At 37.3% G+C, this 15,418-nt stretch overlaps 1 protein-coding gene across 1 annotated transcript in view; it reads left to right on the top strand.

Moving 5' to 3' along the window:
* LOC150091605 (nuclear receptor 2C2-associated protein) overlaps positions 1–4,345 on the top strand; it is a 46,098-nt gene extending 41,753 nt beyond the window's left edge. Inside the window, exon 4 of the mRNA XM_090369104.1 lies at positions 4,232–4,345. Coding sequence (XP_090225230.1) covers positions 4,232–4,345 — 114 coding nt within the window. The remainder of the gene's footprint in view (positions 1–4,231) is intronic.
* The last annotated feature ends 11,073 nt before the right edge of the window (positions 4,346–15,418 follow it).

The raw sequence follows: 15,418 nt of genomic DNA, 5'->3' as shown, positions 1-15,418 counted from the left end.
TTCTGTATGATAGTGTTATTCTGTTTAATTTCAGTAGACCAATAAAGAAAAGGTATTTTTACCAATTATAAAGTTTATGCAATAAGGTAAAGAGATACCTACATGAAAATGATTGGGGTTATTTAAAATCAGTCATCGAAATTAGGAAACAAGCACTATCAAATGATATAAATACTAGACACACTAACAAAATACACCTTTTACTCCTTATGAAAAATAAATACATTATGGAAATGGCATCGCAAACAGTTAATGGAACAAGGCAAGTTGAACACCAATATACAACGGATTATTTTGTGGATTATTTTGTTTATAGTGACGCAAGATAATACAACTGAAATTAAAGAAATACACACACAGGATAACATTACTGATCACAGTGTTGTTAATTTATCTTCATATGATTTGTCTTCGCTGCAAATAAATCTTTTTTAAGTAGGGGCCTTAATTACAATTTACCTCCTAGACGACTCTCCATAAAACAAATGGTTATTGAATTTTGAATATGGGTTAAGAAATGCAAAAAATAGGGAGGGGCTAATACGGCAGATTAAGGGGGTTATTAATCAATCTAGGACCCTTATATACCTAGGTTATCGAAAGAAAAGGGGATTGGGCTACAGAAATTAAGACAGAATAACAATATTATCATACAGAAAGCAGACAAAGGAGATACAGTAGTTGTTTTAAATAAAAGTAAAAGTGATTACATAGACAAACTCATAAATATTGTATCAGATAGTTCCACTTACCAAGTGGTAGAAAAAACAATGTTTGTCGACTTAATTAAACAGTTTAATAGAACGTTAACTGAATACAGGAAAAAAAGATTATATTTCTATGGCATTGTTAAAAAATCTAAATGCTAGAGCTAATAATGCACCCACTCTTTTTGGACAGGTGAAGTTGCACAAAATGAGACATCCTATCAGACCCATTGTCTCTTACAGAAATTCAGCTTTTTCATCACTCGCGACATAATTTATATGGGATTATCAAACCTTTACGTTCGACACTAATATTCAGTTTAAAGAATTTAGATATGTTGTTTAATCAGTTAAAACAGAAAAAGTTAAATAAAGATGATAAATTATTCTTTCTAGATGTAGTTTCTTTGTACACGAATGAATGTACATGTCGAGTATGCATTTAGACACAATGTGGGATCTAATTAACAATGATTCAGTAAGTCTAATTTACCCAATTAAATTTCTTGTTCAAGCCAGTTATATTCATTTCCAATCTAGAATTTATAAACAAATATTTGGATTACCGATGGGTCTTAAATATCTGACTAGTTGGCAAAATTTACCTTAATAAAATCGAACAGTTACATTTAATATCGTTTCTCCCAAATCCAACATTTTATGGTAGATACTTGGATGATACCTTAATAATTACAAAGAATGATATAGTAAATAATGTTTTGAATTTACTACGTACAAGTTAGTGCAAATGCATCATATTAGTACACAGCTAAACTCTGAATTAGCAAATTTTTTTTGCAAAGGCGGCATCGTTTAAGTTATCTCATATTGTGAATACCTTCACAACTAGTTGCCACGATATTGCACTAGTTTGAATAAGTAGCGCTTCACCAAAGGACAATACTGTTGTTACTTATTCTCAGCGGATACCACCACTCAGACGGCACCGTTTCAATGCTATTTGGCCCTTCTTCAGTGGGTGGGTAGATACCCTAGTGATGTAATGATGACAAAGCAGTTATGAAGTCCAAGTTCAGAGTTCCTCTGAACTCCACAATATGAATTATACTATATAAGATGAATTAAGACTAAGATGCATTAAGGGCTTATGCCTCAGGCTGCAAGAGAATTACTCTCTTGCTGAATTAGTCTAATTCTCTTGCAGCCTGAGGAATTATAGTTATTATAATATATATATATATACACTCAGAAGAAAAGGCAAAATGTTTTTTTTTTTTTTTTTTTTTTTTTTTTCATTGTATCTGAAAATAATAAAATGACGATAACTGGATGGGTCCCTCCCATCCAGTTATTGTCCCCATTACACTTACTTCTTCTCTTTCTAAACTAATGGAGAAATCTATTAAATGCCAACTCTTACAATGCCTAGAAGCCTTCTGTGTGATCAATGATTACCACTATGGACTAATTCTAGCTTATGTTACCCATCTGTGAACAAATTCAATGGACAAGTTTGATGAAACTCAAGCAGTTTGTCTTGATATTTCAAAGGCTTTTGATTGTGATTAGTATAAAGATCTTCAAATAATCTTCCTCATGGTTTGCCAACTGTTTTAATTGATTGTCCAGATTTTAGCAATATCCATTTTACCGCTTTTATCCATCTGACTGAGCCGTATACACTGTCAGATTTTATCCGACAATGACCATGTGTCTGCTATTTTTAGCTTTTTGAAATCAGTAAACCTTTTCACTGATATTTAAAAAATTGTTACTTGTTTATTGATATTTGTCTTTTACAGTTTATACTTGTTTTTATACCTTGACTTAGTGACCTAATTCGTTAGGCCACTGAAAGTTTTACTTTTTTATGACCAGGTTTTGGTGCATTATAGCCTTAGTTGCTATTGCGCCAATAAAACCCAACCAACCAGCAGTATAATAAATAAAAATACTCTTTAAATAAACAAATTACACATAAAAAGTGGTTATATTTTAGTGTATATTTAGTTTCTTAATGTGCATTGTTTTATAACATGTGGGCGTGCTTTCGGGATCAATTTAGGAACCTGAAAACAATGAAAAACGTTCACATAAACATATGTTCAATTCTGAACAGTTAGAGGTAAGCATGTTTGAATTTTATTAAATGGCCATGACGTTTTCAATGGCAGAAATAAGAATAAGGAGACATATACCTAGTAAAATGTTTATTCATACTAGGTATGTTTGCTTATATTTTTCTTCACTTATGAAGTACCATTGAAATTACAATTTTTACCACTGAAAACTCCACAGCCATTTTTTTTAAAATTTAAACAGCTATAGCTCCCATAGTTCAGAATTGGACACATGTTTATATGAAGTTGTCACTGTTTTCAGGCCCTGAATCGGTCCACATGTTATAAAACACCCTGCATGTTTGCTTCAGTAACAAACTTAAAAGTCAAAGAAACAGTAGTTACATATTTATAATTAACACATGAAGACAGCAAATTACAAATATAAAGTTTGTTTGTTAATAAAAAGGACTATAATTTTCTGACATTATAAAACAAATTGGGTAATGTATGCCCAATGTTTGATTTTATTTCTTAAATTAACTGATTTTTCTGTGCTTAATAGAAATGGAAAGTAAATAACTAATTATCTTATTACAAATTGACTAATAATATATAAAAGTAATTCTTTTCACTTTATTGTACATTTAATAAATAGATCTTTTAATAAAGCTTTTTTGTGATTTAATAAAATAGACAAATAGCAATATATATTTGTTCAATGGGTTATAAGGGGCTAACAGGCTGCTTATACTGTATGTTTTATATATGATGTGCACTATTTTTGAAATAAATTTTGAAAGAAAAAGAAATCTGTCCACCGAGAGTTGAGTTGTTAGATATGGATGGACAGACATGGTGAAGAAAACAGGTGCTTTATACATAGCAAACATGCTTGAAAATAAATATTAATAGATGTTTTAGCAAGCAGTGTTGAAAGAATTTTTTTTAAAATTGTTTTTGTTTACAGTTTCACCATGGCACATACAAAGTTTATTTGTTTGTTATTTGGTTTTTAGGAGCATTAGCAACTAAGGCCATATTGCTCCGGGATATGCGGTCGTCATTCCCTGACCTTTCCACATCCTCCGTATTTGGTGGTCACGGGCTCGAACCCCGGTCTAATCAAGAAGCGTATGCTATGCACTGCTGCTCCTTCCCACCTCGCTACGGAAGCGCCACACACACACACACACATACAAAGTGAGAAGATTTTGTGCTTTGCCCACAGTTCTCACTTGTCTTGTAAGATGCTGATTTACACAATTTCAAGAATGTCTACTCTATAAATATTTTTAATTTTCTTTTAAACATTTTTATCTTACCTATTCACTAATTTTTACATATACTGCTGGTATTGACTACTGGTCATTGTTATGAGAATAATCTAAACTGTCAGCATTTCAGAATAAGTGTTCAACTTAATGTTACAATTTTTTTTTAACAGATTACCCACTTATATTAAGTGACTAATGTTTCATTGTTTCCTTAGCTACCTCTTAGATTTTTCATGTGAATGAAGAAGTCAAGCTTATATCATTAAGGATTGTATTTAATACAAGTACAGACTTTTTTGGAAGAATAATTGTATATAATTTAAATATTATTCATAAATAAAGTGTATTGAAATGCAGATTTACTCTTTCTTTCTGTTATAGAAAAGAATAAAATTAGTATTTTTAGTGATATCATACCTGAAATACTCTTTATTCAGTGAGAGGGCAAAGGCAAGTAACATGCAAGCTAACAGGAGAGACTGCTTTTACAGGGATGGGATACACTTAAATAGAAAGGGTGCAAGAATATTTGCTGATGCTATCGAGGCAGTGTTAGGTGGGTCGGAAAACTGCTAGCTTGGGGATATACAAGGACTAATAGATTAACGGTAGCCACTGGCAGAGGTGAAAGTGATTCTTGCACTGCTACTGGAATGAGCAGTAGCCTGTAAAACAAGATGCAGGGTACTTCAGAGACTGCTGGGAGTCATTGCAGCACAAGAAAACACATGGGTTGTGTTAGGGTAGCTAAGAATAGGAACAGGTGCATGTATGCTTGCATGTACACCAATGCTAGGAGTTTGGTAAATAAATTTGATGAATTTGAGGTATTGCTCAAAACATTAAAGGCAGATATTGTTGGGACATCAGAGTCGTGGTGTCACACAGATATAAAGAATGCAGAACTGGAATTTGGGGAGTACAATGTGTACAGACAGGATAGGAAGGGAGAAGGGGTTATGCTATTAGTTAAGAAACACAAAATCCAAGGTGGTGAAGCCAGTCGACAGTGCTGGACAGTGCAGTGTCGAGTCAGTTTGGTGTGACATAAGCATTGGTAGAGCGGCTTCCTTAGCCGAGTGGTCAGGAGCGGGAGTGCAGTAGCACACACTCTTTGAGTAGACCGGGGTTTAAGCCTTGACTGCTGAATACGGTTGATCTGCCAACCCGCACTGGACCAGCGTGGCAGATTATGGTCCATTTCCCTCAGCATGAATTGTTGAGGAGGCTTCCATCCTGCAGTGGGTTGATAATGGCTGCACTTTACCTTTAAGCATTGGGAGATCAAAATTGAGAGTAGGAGCGTGCTATAGGCCTAATAACTCTGATGAGTATAATAAGAAACTGTACAGGGAAATAAGAGTGGGCCAGTAAATCAGAGAGTCTTATAATGGGAGATTTTAATTTCCCAGATATTGATTGGAATTTGTGGGTTGGTCACTCACACTAGCAAGGCTTTTGTGGATTTATTGGATGATTGTTTTCTACATCAGCATGTTCGGGAGACAACTAGAGTGAGTAATACTCCTGATCTGATTATCAGTAGTGATTCTTCATGCATTAAGAATCTGCAGATAAAAGAACCACTAGGTGGCAGTGATCACAGTGTGCTGAAGTGGGATTTACTCAAAGAGGTAACTACCATCAGGGGTAAAGGGAAGGGTTTTTGTAAAGGTGACTATGATGGTCTGAGACAGTATTTAAATTCTGTATGGTGGGACCAACTGATGATGTTACCAAAAGCAAATTCAAAATGGGAAGCATTCAAAGGATTTATCTTGGAAGCTACTAGGCTTTACATACCAACTAAGAAATATTGTTCAAGGTTTAGGCCAAAATGGATGTCAGATGAACTAATGAGGCATATGGCAGAGAAGAAAAATGCATGGGATACATATAAATTAATGGGTGACATGGAAGCCTATGATAGATATAAGCTGGTCTGTAACCAAGTCACAAGGGAGATTAGGCAGGCAAAGGCAGATTATGAGAAATCCTTGGCAGAGGATGCAAAGAAAAACAGAAAAGAGTTCTTTACCTGTGTAAACTCTAGAAGGAAAGGGATGAATCAGATTGGTCCACTGGATATTGATTATTATTATTATTATTTCGTATGGCAAAATGAGGATACATTTGTAACTGACAATATCAAAAAATATAAATAAATTACAATAGGCCTAAAAACGATATTTACAGAGAAAATTATAAATAACATTTTGATGAATTAAAATGTAATGTCCAGTTTATTCAGCCAGTTGATAGCATCGTCAGTAACACTATGCAGATCTTGGATGGGTCCTTCAAATATCCTCTTTGGGCACTCGGAGACGACATGCTGGATGGTCTGAGGCACATTATCACTGTCACAAAATGGGTTTTCAGTTTTTCCGCACTTGTGCAGCCAGAACTTGCATCTTCCGTGACTTGTTCGGATTCTATTCAGGTATGTCCATTCCTTTCTTGGTAAGTTGAGACCAGGTACAGCTCTGCATGGATCATTGACGAAACCCAGGTGGTTGGGGTTTGAAGTGGTCCATTCTTCAAGCCAGGTCTGATCAGCATTAAAATGTGACTTAAGTTTCTCACCTAGCTTCCATGGAGGGTTCCTGGATTTCAATATCTCTGGCTTCTGGGGTTTGCAATCCTGATGTATGGGCAGTTGAGGGTTTCTGTGACATTTTTGCCATTCTTTCAGCAAAGCTGTTTCTCTTCTTATATGAGGGGGTTGGATGTGAGATAACACTGGTGTCGATTTAATGGTGCCTGATATTGTCTTCATTGTGTCGTTCAGTTGGGTATCAACTTTTACATTGTGTGCACTATTAAGCCATATGGGACAGCAGTATTCTGCAATTGGGTAGACTAAGGCAAGGGCTGATGTTCGTAGCACCATCGTGTTTGCTCCCCAGCCTGATCCACTGAGTTTGTGCACGATGTTATTCCTAGTTTTTATCTTTGCTGCAATATTACAAAGGTGTTGTTTATACATCAGTGCTCGGTCCATTGTGATTCCCAGATATTTTGGACAGGGGTTGTGTTTCAGTCATTGGCCTTTATATTCCACTTGAGGCATATAATTAGCCCTTTGATTATCCAGATGAAAGCAGCTAACTTCGGTTTTATTTAAGTTAGGTTTAAGTCACCATATATGAAAATATTTATTCAGGTTATGAAGATCCTTTGTGAGTACAATTTCGGCTGTTTTGAAGTCAGTAGACTGGGCAGTCAGAGCTATGTCATCTGCGTACATGAATTTCCTAGAAGCAGTTGCTGGAAGATCTGCACTATAGATATTAAATAATAATGGAGCAAGAGCTCATTCCTGTGGTAAATCATTTAATATATAAGGCTTGCTCACTCTGCCGTTTAAATGTACTTCAAACACTCTGTTGCATAGCATATTGTTAAGTAGGATCGCAAGGGTCTTGCAAAGAGTAATCTTCAAAAATTTCAGAATCATTTCTTGTCGCCATACTGTGTCATAAGCTGATGTCAAGTCTACAAAGACTGCAATGGTCTTCTTATCTTGAAGTCCTCAAATGTGGCTAGTAAATGCCAGTACCTGGTCACAGCAGCTTTGGCCTGGTCGGATCGTGATGATTCAACTGTTGATGATCCTGCTCAGGTGGCTAACAAACTAAACGAGTATTTTGCATCTACATTCACACGTGAGGAGTTATTCAGGAAGGGGAATGCCAGAGGTGAAGTAAACTCTGGCAGTGAGCTACATGATTTTGTAATAACTGAGAGGAAAATGGAGGAGAAATTGAGGATAAACATAAAAAAGGCACCTGGGGTGGATGGGATCTATCAGTTATATTAAAGGAGGCAGCAAAGGAAGTAAGCAACCCTTAGCCATAATTATGAGAGCTTCTTTGGACTCAGGGGAAGTACCCATAGACTGGAGATGTGCAAATGTGACCCCAATTCACAAAGGAGGATCAAAGGCTGACACAAGTAATTATAGACCTGTGAGATTAACTTCTGTTCCAGGAAAATTAATGGAGGCACTGGTTAAAGAAGCACTGCAGGATCATCTAGACAAGACTTCAGTTATAGCTCGGACACAGCATGGTTTTGTTAAGGGAAAATCTTGCCTGACCAATTTGATTGGATACTATGATGCAGTTACAAAAGAACTGGATGCAGGGAATAACTTCGATATTATATATTTGGATCTTAGAAAGGCTTTTGATACTGTTGCACATGGAAGACTGCTGCACAAATTGGAGCAGTGTGGCATTGGAGGCAAATTGCTGCTATGGATAAAGGGATGGTTGAGTGGGAGAAGACAGAGTGGTAATCAATGGACACTGCTCATCGTGGACTAATGTTATTAGTGGAGTCTCTCGGGGTTCAGTATTGGGTCCATTATTGTTTTCTGTATTTATAAATGATATTGATGATGGTATATCAAGCTTAATGTCCAAGTTTGCAGACGATACAAAGGTTAAGGACACTACTGACACTATGCTGCTGCAACAGGATCTGGAAAGGTTGAGCAGATGGGCTCAGAGGTGGCAAATGAAGTTTAACATTGACAAATGTAAAGTACTACATACGGGAAACAGTAACCCCAGAGTAACGTACCAACTGTGGTACTACACTGACAGTGGTAGAGAATGAAAAGCACCTGGGGGGGTAATTGTGCAGGCAGATATGAAGTTTTCTGAGCAATGCAGACAGGCTGCAAGTGTTGCTCATGGTGTCTTGTCAATATATAGGAATTTTTCTAGCAGGGATAAGGAGGTGATTATTCCCTTGTATAAGGCAATGGTCAGGCACACCTTGAGCAGGGCCGTGCGGTAGATTTTCTCAGTATGAAGCAAGTCTTCGAAATATCCCCCGCCCCTTACGGTGCTGCCTGATGCGGCCACCTCTCTGTATCATAGCACGGCACGGCCCTGACCTTGAGTACTGTATACAGGTCTGGAGGCCTCATTTCAAGAAGGATGTAGAGCTGCTGGAATGAATACAGAGAAGGGCAACAAGATTAGTGAATGGAACGAAGGGTTGCACTTACGAAGAAAGGCTTAAATTTTGCAAATTATCGTGTCTGGAGACTAGGAACCGGCGAGGTGATCTGATAGAGGTGTATAAAGCCTTGAATGGTTTGAGCATGCTCAATGCTGATGGGATTCTTCCTCTTACTCAGAATAATCACCTGAGAGAGCATAAATTCAAATTGAGGAAAGATAGATGTAGGATAGATGTGCAGAAATTTGCCTTTACCCAGCAGGTTGGTGGAACAGACTTCCATCCGTTATGGAAGTTGATAGCCTAAATAAATTTAAGGCTCAGCTGGACAGGTATTTCGAATGAACGGAGGGGTGAAATGGGAGTGGGTTTTTTTCCCCCTTTTTTCTTTTTTTTTTCTTTTTTTTTGGCTGATGATGCATAAGCTTGCTTTCTTGCATCATATGCCTCTGCTAATGCTAAGCTCATAAAGAGCTACTCCCCATTAAACGCTTAATTTTTGTAGAGAATAAGCTGATAATATGAAAACTATTTTTGCTTTCCCATCCTTTACCTTCCCGTTTTTCTTTTTCCTCACCCCATTTTTGGCCTTAAATAAAAGATAGATTGTTAACCCTTTCTTTTGTGAGTGAGTTTCCAAAATGTGCACCTGGGCTCTGTTTAGAAAATTTCTGTGTGGAATTTGGAAGTTTTATAAAAAATGAATGCTTTGTACATAACTTTTTACATATTACTTTATTCATATTTTGACTTTATTGTCTAAGGTTAGGGTAAAATTAATGCTAAAAATCAAGTTGGAATAAAAGAAACGTGACAAGAATCTTGAAAAAATAAGTTAGATTTTATATCCACAAAAGATGGAAGCCTGTTCCAATCAACTACCTGCTAGCTAAAGGCAAATTTACGCACATCTATTCTACAACTATCTTTCCTCAATTTGAAACTGTGCCCCCTCAGTTTCTTTTGAGCAAGATGAAGAATCCCATCAGCATTCAGCTTGCTCAACCCATTCAAGGTCTTATACACCTCAATCAGATCATCTCACAGGTGCCTACTCTCCAGGCACTGCAATTTGCAGAACTTAGCCTTTCTTGGTAACACACCCCATTTTTCCCCTCATCAGTCTTGTTGCCCTTCTTTGTACTCGTTCTAGCAACTCTACATCCTTCCTAAAATGAGGCCTCCAGACCTGTACACAATACTATAGGTGTGGAATAACCAATGCTTTGTATAACAGGATAATCGCCTCCCTGTCCCTGGTAGAAAAATTACTATATATCATTGACAGGACTCCATGACCTGCCCTGGCAGTCCGTCTGCACTGCTCAGCAAACTTCATATTTGACTGCACAATTACCCCCAGGTCTTTTTCACTTTACACTTCCCTGAGTGTAGTACCACAGAGTTGGTACATTTCTCTTCGGTTATCGCTACCCATATGCAGTACTTTGCATTTGTCAATGTTAAACTTCAGTTGCCACTTCTCAGCCTATTTTCCCAACTTATCTAGCTCCAGTTGGAGTAGCATACTATCATTACTGTCGTTAGCAACCCTGCCAACCTTTGTATAATCTGCAAACTTGGACATTAAACCTGATATACCTTCATCAATATGTACATAACTTCATAAATATACAAAACAACACAGAACCCTGGGGAACTCCACTAACAACATTTGTCCACAAAGAGCAGTGTCCATTGATTACCACTCTCTGTCGTCTCCCACTCAACTATCCCTTTATCCATTGTAGCAACTTACCCTTAATGCCATACCTCTCCAATTTGTACAGCAGTCTTCCATGTGCAACAGTATCAAAAGCTTTCCTGAAATCCAAGTATATGATATCAAAATTATTTTTGGCATTCAGTTCCTTTGTGACCACATTATAATATCCAATCAAATTGGTTAGACAAGATCTCCCTTTAACAAACCCATGCTGTGCCTTAACTATTACTGCAGTCTTGTCTAGATGATCCTGCAATGCTTGGGTTTTCAATTATTTTCCCCAGAACACAAGTTAAACTAAAAAGTCTGTAGTTACTTGTGTCACCTTTTGGAACCCCCTTTGTGAATTGGTGATACATTTGCACACCTCCAGTCCATTGGGACCTCCAGAGTCCAAGGAAACTCTCATAATTATGGCTAAGGGTTTGCTTACTTCCTTTGCTGCCTCCTTTAATATACCTGGATAGATCCCATCCACTCCAGGTGCCTTCCTTATGTTTAACTGCAACAATTTCTCCTCCACTTTGTTCTCAGTTATTACAAAATCACTTAGCTCCCTGTTAGTGTTTGATAAACTTCTGGCACTCCCCTCATTGAATGACTCTCATTTGTGAATGTAGATGCAAAATACTCATTTGGTTTGTCAGCTACTTGAGTATGATCATCAATAATCACCCCATCTATGTTAAGTGGTCCAATCTGATTCATCCTTTTCCTTCTAGAGTTTACATAAGTAAATAATTTCTTGCTGTTTTTCTTTGCATCCTCTGCCAAAGATTTCTTATCTGCCTTTGCCTGCCTAACCTCCTTTGTGACTTGATTACAGACTAGTTTATACTGCCATAGGCTTCTATACGCCTGATACTTTATATGCATCCCATACATTCTTCTTCTCTGCTGCCACTAGCGCCATTAATTCATCTGACATCCATTTAGGCCTAAACCTTGAACAGTATTTCTTAGTTGGAATGAAAAGCCCAGTAGCCTCCAAAATTAATTCCCTGAAGGCTTCCCATTTAGAATTCACTGTACAGAATTTAAATACTGTCTGAGATCTCTGTAGTGATCTTTACGAAAGCAAAAGCCCTTCCCTTTAGCCTTGATGGTAGTTACGTCTTTAAATAATTCCCACATCAATACATTGTGATCACTGTCGCCCAGTGGTTCCTTTATCTACATGAAGAATCACTACTGATAAGTAGTGCATGCTTGCCTCATTGCGTGCACAACTGTATCCTTTAAAATTTGTCTCTGACGTCTCCATTCTGTTAGTATTTGCTGACGAAGAGGCCTGTTTGGTCTCAAAAGCTTCTAATTAAATGTGTATTAAACATTTTTTACTGGAAATACATATTTATTTAAGCAATGGATTTCAGTTTTACAGGCCGATTTACTCTTAAAAAACTGCATTGTCAAAAGATCTACCATATATTTAAAAGAGAGGCTGCTTTGACAGCTTGTTTGAGAACTCACTGATCCCTCATCAGGTGTTAGGTAAAAAAAAGTGCAGCCATTATCAACCCACTGCAGGATGGAAGCCTCCTCAACAATTCATGCTGAGGGAAATGGACCATAATCTGCCACGCTGGTCCAGTGCGGGTTGGCAGATCAACCGTATTCATCCGTCAGGGGCTTGAACCCCGGTCTACTCAAAGAGCGTGTGCCACTGCACTCCCGCTTCTGACCACTCGGCTACGGAGGTGTTAGGTATTCCCTTTTAAATCAATGGCTGGTTTGAGCTGGCTGTGGTTATTTATGGTATCAGCTGACTGGGCAGTTGTCCAGGGTACATGATCTAAAGCAGTAGTTCCCAAACCTTTGGATCATCGCCCCCCTTTATTCCATAAATGCATCCCAAACACTCCCTAGTCCTATCTTATAAAATTATTTTTCAGAGTGGCAGACTGCACAATCCACTGAGGAAGATAATAAAAAAATATAATTCAAAACAGTAATGATTAATTGCACATTTATTTCAAATCCAATAAAAGTTTTATTTTATTTAATTCAACATATTGAAATTACTGGACTAGTGATTCTAGCTTTTCAAAATCTGACAATTATTTAACAAAAGTCTTAGAACTACTTTTAGTAACGAGTTAATTTTTCTGTAAATTTTTAATGCGAGAGATGGGCTTGATGACATAATACCAGTGTCTCAGTGTCCGGTTTAAAGTTGCTTAGAAGGAGTCTTAAATCACCATATTTAGTAATCTGGAGTTGATTTCTCTGCTTGGAGATAAATTGTATGACCACACTAAAACCACCTTCTACTAAATAAGTTGAGAATGCAAAAAGTAGGTTTTTGCAAACAACTCTTGAGCTAAACTTTCATCTTTTATAAAGCACACATGCTAGAAGCAAAGATCCATTGCCTGACAAAGTTGACTCATCTAGCTGTAATACAAGTTCTGTAGTCCTTAGTATGCTACACAACATATCTTCCACATTCTCAGCCATTTCATCTATGAACTTAATTTTTGCTTAGAGAAATCTTAATTACTTCATGTGGCGACTTATGTAAAACAGTACTTCCTTATTTATATAATTGCCACAGTAAAATATTTCTTTCTATTTCTGGTTATTTTATTGTCACATTTCATTAAATATGCTGATTCTTGGCATACAAATGAAAGTAATAGAATCTTTTATGCTTGAAATAAAAAAAAATTGCTGCAGAGACCATTGTTCCTAAGGACCATAGTTCCTGAAAATGCTGTACTCAGATGAGGGTGTGCAATTTTCACTTATAATTTGAGAATGGAATCTTGTCAGTTCTGCACACCATTCATGCGGCACCCTGTGTAATTACTTAACAAATATGCACAAATATTTGTGCTATGTGCTAACCTGAATAATAGTAAATAAGCGGTCATTACACTCGGAAAAGTCCGGCCTCAAACACCCCCTGCATCTTTGACCCCCCCCCCGCCTTAGGTAAACTCACTGCCCCCAAGAGTGGTACCGCCCACTTTGGGAACCACTGATCTAAAGGATACCAAATTCTCCAAAGGAAAATGTACATATACATTAAAACTTCAAGAATCTGGCACTTTTTGAATATTTCTCTAATTGTAGTTGACTACAATTAGAGAAATATTCAAACAAGTAAAGTGCCTGTCTGGCAACCCAAAGGTCGCGGGTTCGAATCCCGCCTCGGGCTTGGATCAAAGTACTGCAATAACCTTGGGAGGTGCATTATGGCCACAGAAGCCGATGCGCCAACAACTACCAAACAAAAAAAAAAAAAAAAAAAACAAGGGCAAAATAGGCTGGCTGGACTTATGCTAAAAGTACCAAATGTTCATATTTTCAAACAATCTGTTTTACATATTTCAAAGACTTACATCATTGTTACTGTATACAGTGGAACTATATTCGTCATTAATCCGTTCCCGGGGGAGTGACGAATATAGAATCAATTTTTTCCATAAAAATTAACTAAAATTGGAATAATCCGTTCCCAGCCCCAAATCTGATACATAAATAAATAAAAATTTAACCAGAACTTTACCTTTACTGAGGAGCGATGATGGCAGAAGCTGAAGAGGAGGAAAGGGAATTCACCTTCCATTAAAACATCAAGTACTGTAACTCCAATTCTGGTGATCAATGTCTTTTTTGTTCCTTTCCTGACGATTCACTAGCACTCGATTTAGCAAAGAACTTGCCCAGTGTTGTCTGTTTTTTAAAATTTTCCAAAAGTAGCCAATCACATTATCATTGAACGAATTTATATTTTGATTAACTACGGTAATGTTTGGGTGCCACTTCTCAATCATACTCTGCGTTTTGGCCCAATTAGACAGAATTTCCTTAATGTCAGCAGTAGGGATGCTGCCTTTACTTGACCCTTCCTCCTCTGATGAAATTTTCTCCACTGCTTCAGCTTCCTGTTCTTTATAAAGGTCCAACAGTTCTGTGGTGAGCTCCCTTCTATGGTCTTCCACCAATTCCTCTACATCCTCACTATCAACCTCCAATCCCATGGACCTGTCCAGAGACACAGTTTCATCAACAACAGGCTCTGACCCAAAACTTTCAAAGTCTGTTTCTGACACACACTCTGGTCAAAATTTCCTCCAGGCCAAGTTCATTGTCCTGGAAGACACCTTCTCCCCCCCCCCATGTCTTATCAGTTATCCTCAAATAATAGAGGATATTGAAGTGATTTTTCCAAAATTCTCTCAATGTAAGTTCTGTCTCCGATGTCACATTAATGACACCTTTTAAACAGCTTTTGTATAAAGTTTTTTTAAAACAGCATTGACCTGCTGATCCATGTGTTGGATTAGAGGAGTTGTGTTTGATGGTAGATATTTAATGCGAATAAAGTTGTATTCCCCTGCCAAATTGTCTTCCAAGCCAGGGGGATGAGCAGGAGCATTGTCCAAAACCAAGAGGGCTTTTTCAGGTAAATTATAACTGTCTAGATAAGCTTTCACACTTGGAGCAAACACTTTGTGAATCCATTCCAAGAAAAACTGTCTTGTTACCCAAGCCTTACTATTAGCCCTCCACATCACATTTAGTTTACTTTTTATGATATTGTTCTTCTTAAAAACTCTGAGATTTTCTGAATGATAAACAAGCAATGGTTTAATTTTGAAGGCCCCACTAGCATTACCACACAGCAAGAACGTTAATCTGTCTTTCATTGGTTTGTGTCCAGGCAATGCTTTTTCCTCTTTTGTGATGTAGATTCTTCTA

The sequence above is a fragment of the Mastigoproctus giganteus genome, chromosome 1 (genome assembly GCF_048544385.1).
Source record: "Mastigoproctus giganteus isolate SK-2022 chromosome 1, ASM4854438v1, whole genome shotgun sequence".
In the NCBI taxonomy this organism is placed as follows: domain Eukaryota; kingdom Metazoa; phylum Arthropoda; class Arachnida; order Uropygi; family Thelyphonidae; genus Mastigoproctus; species Mastigoproctus giganteus.
The sequence above is the reverse complement of the archived record's forward strand: the minus strand, read 5'-3'. Positions and strand labels throughout refer to the sequence as shown.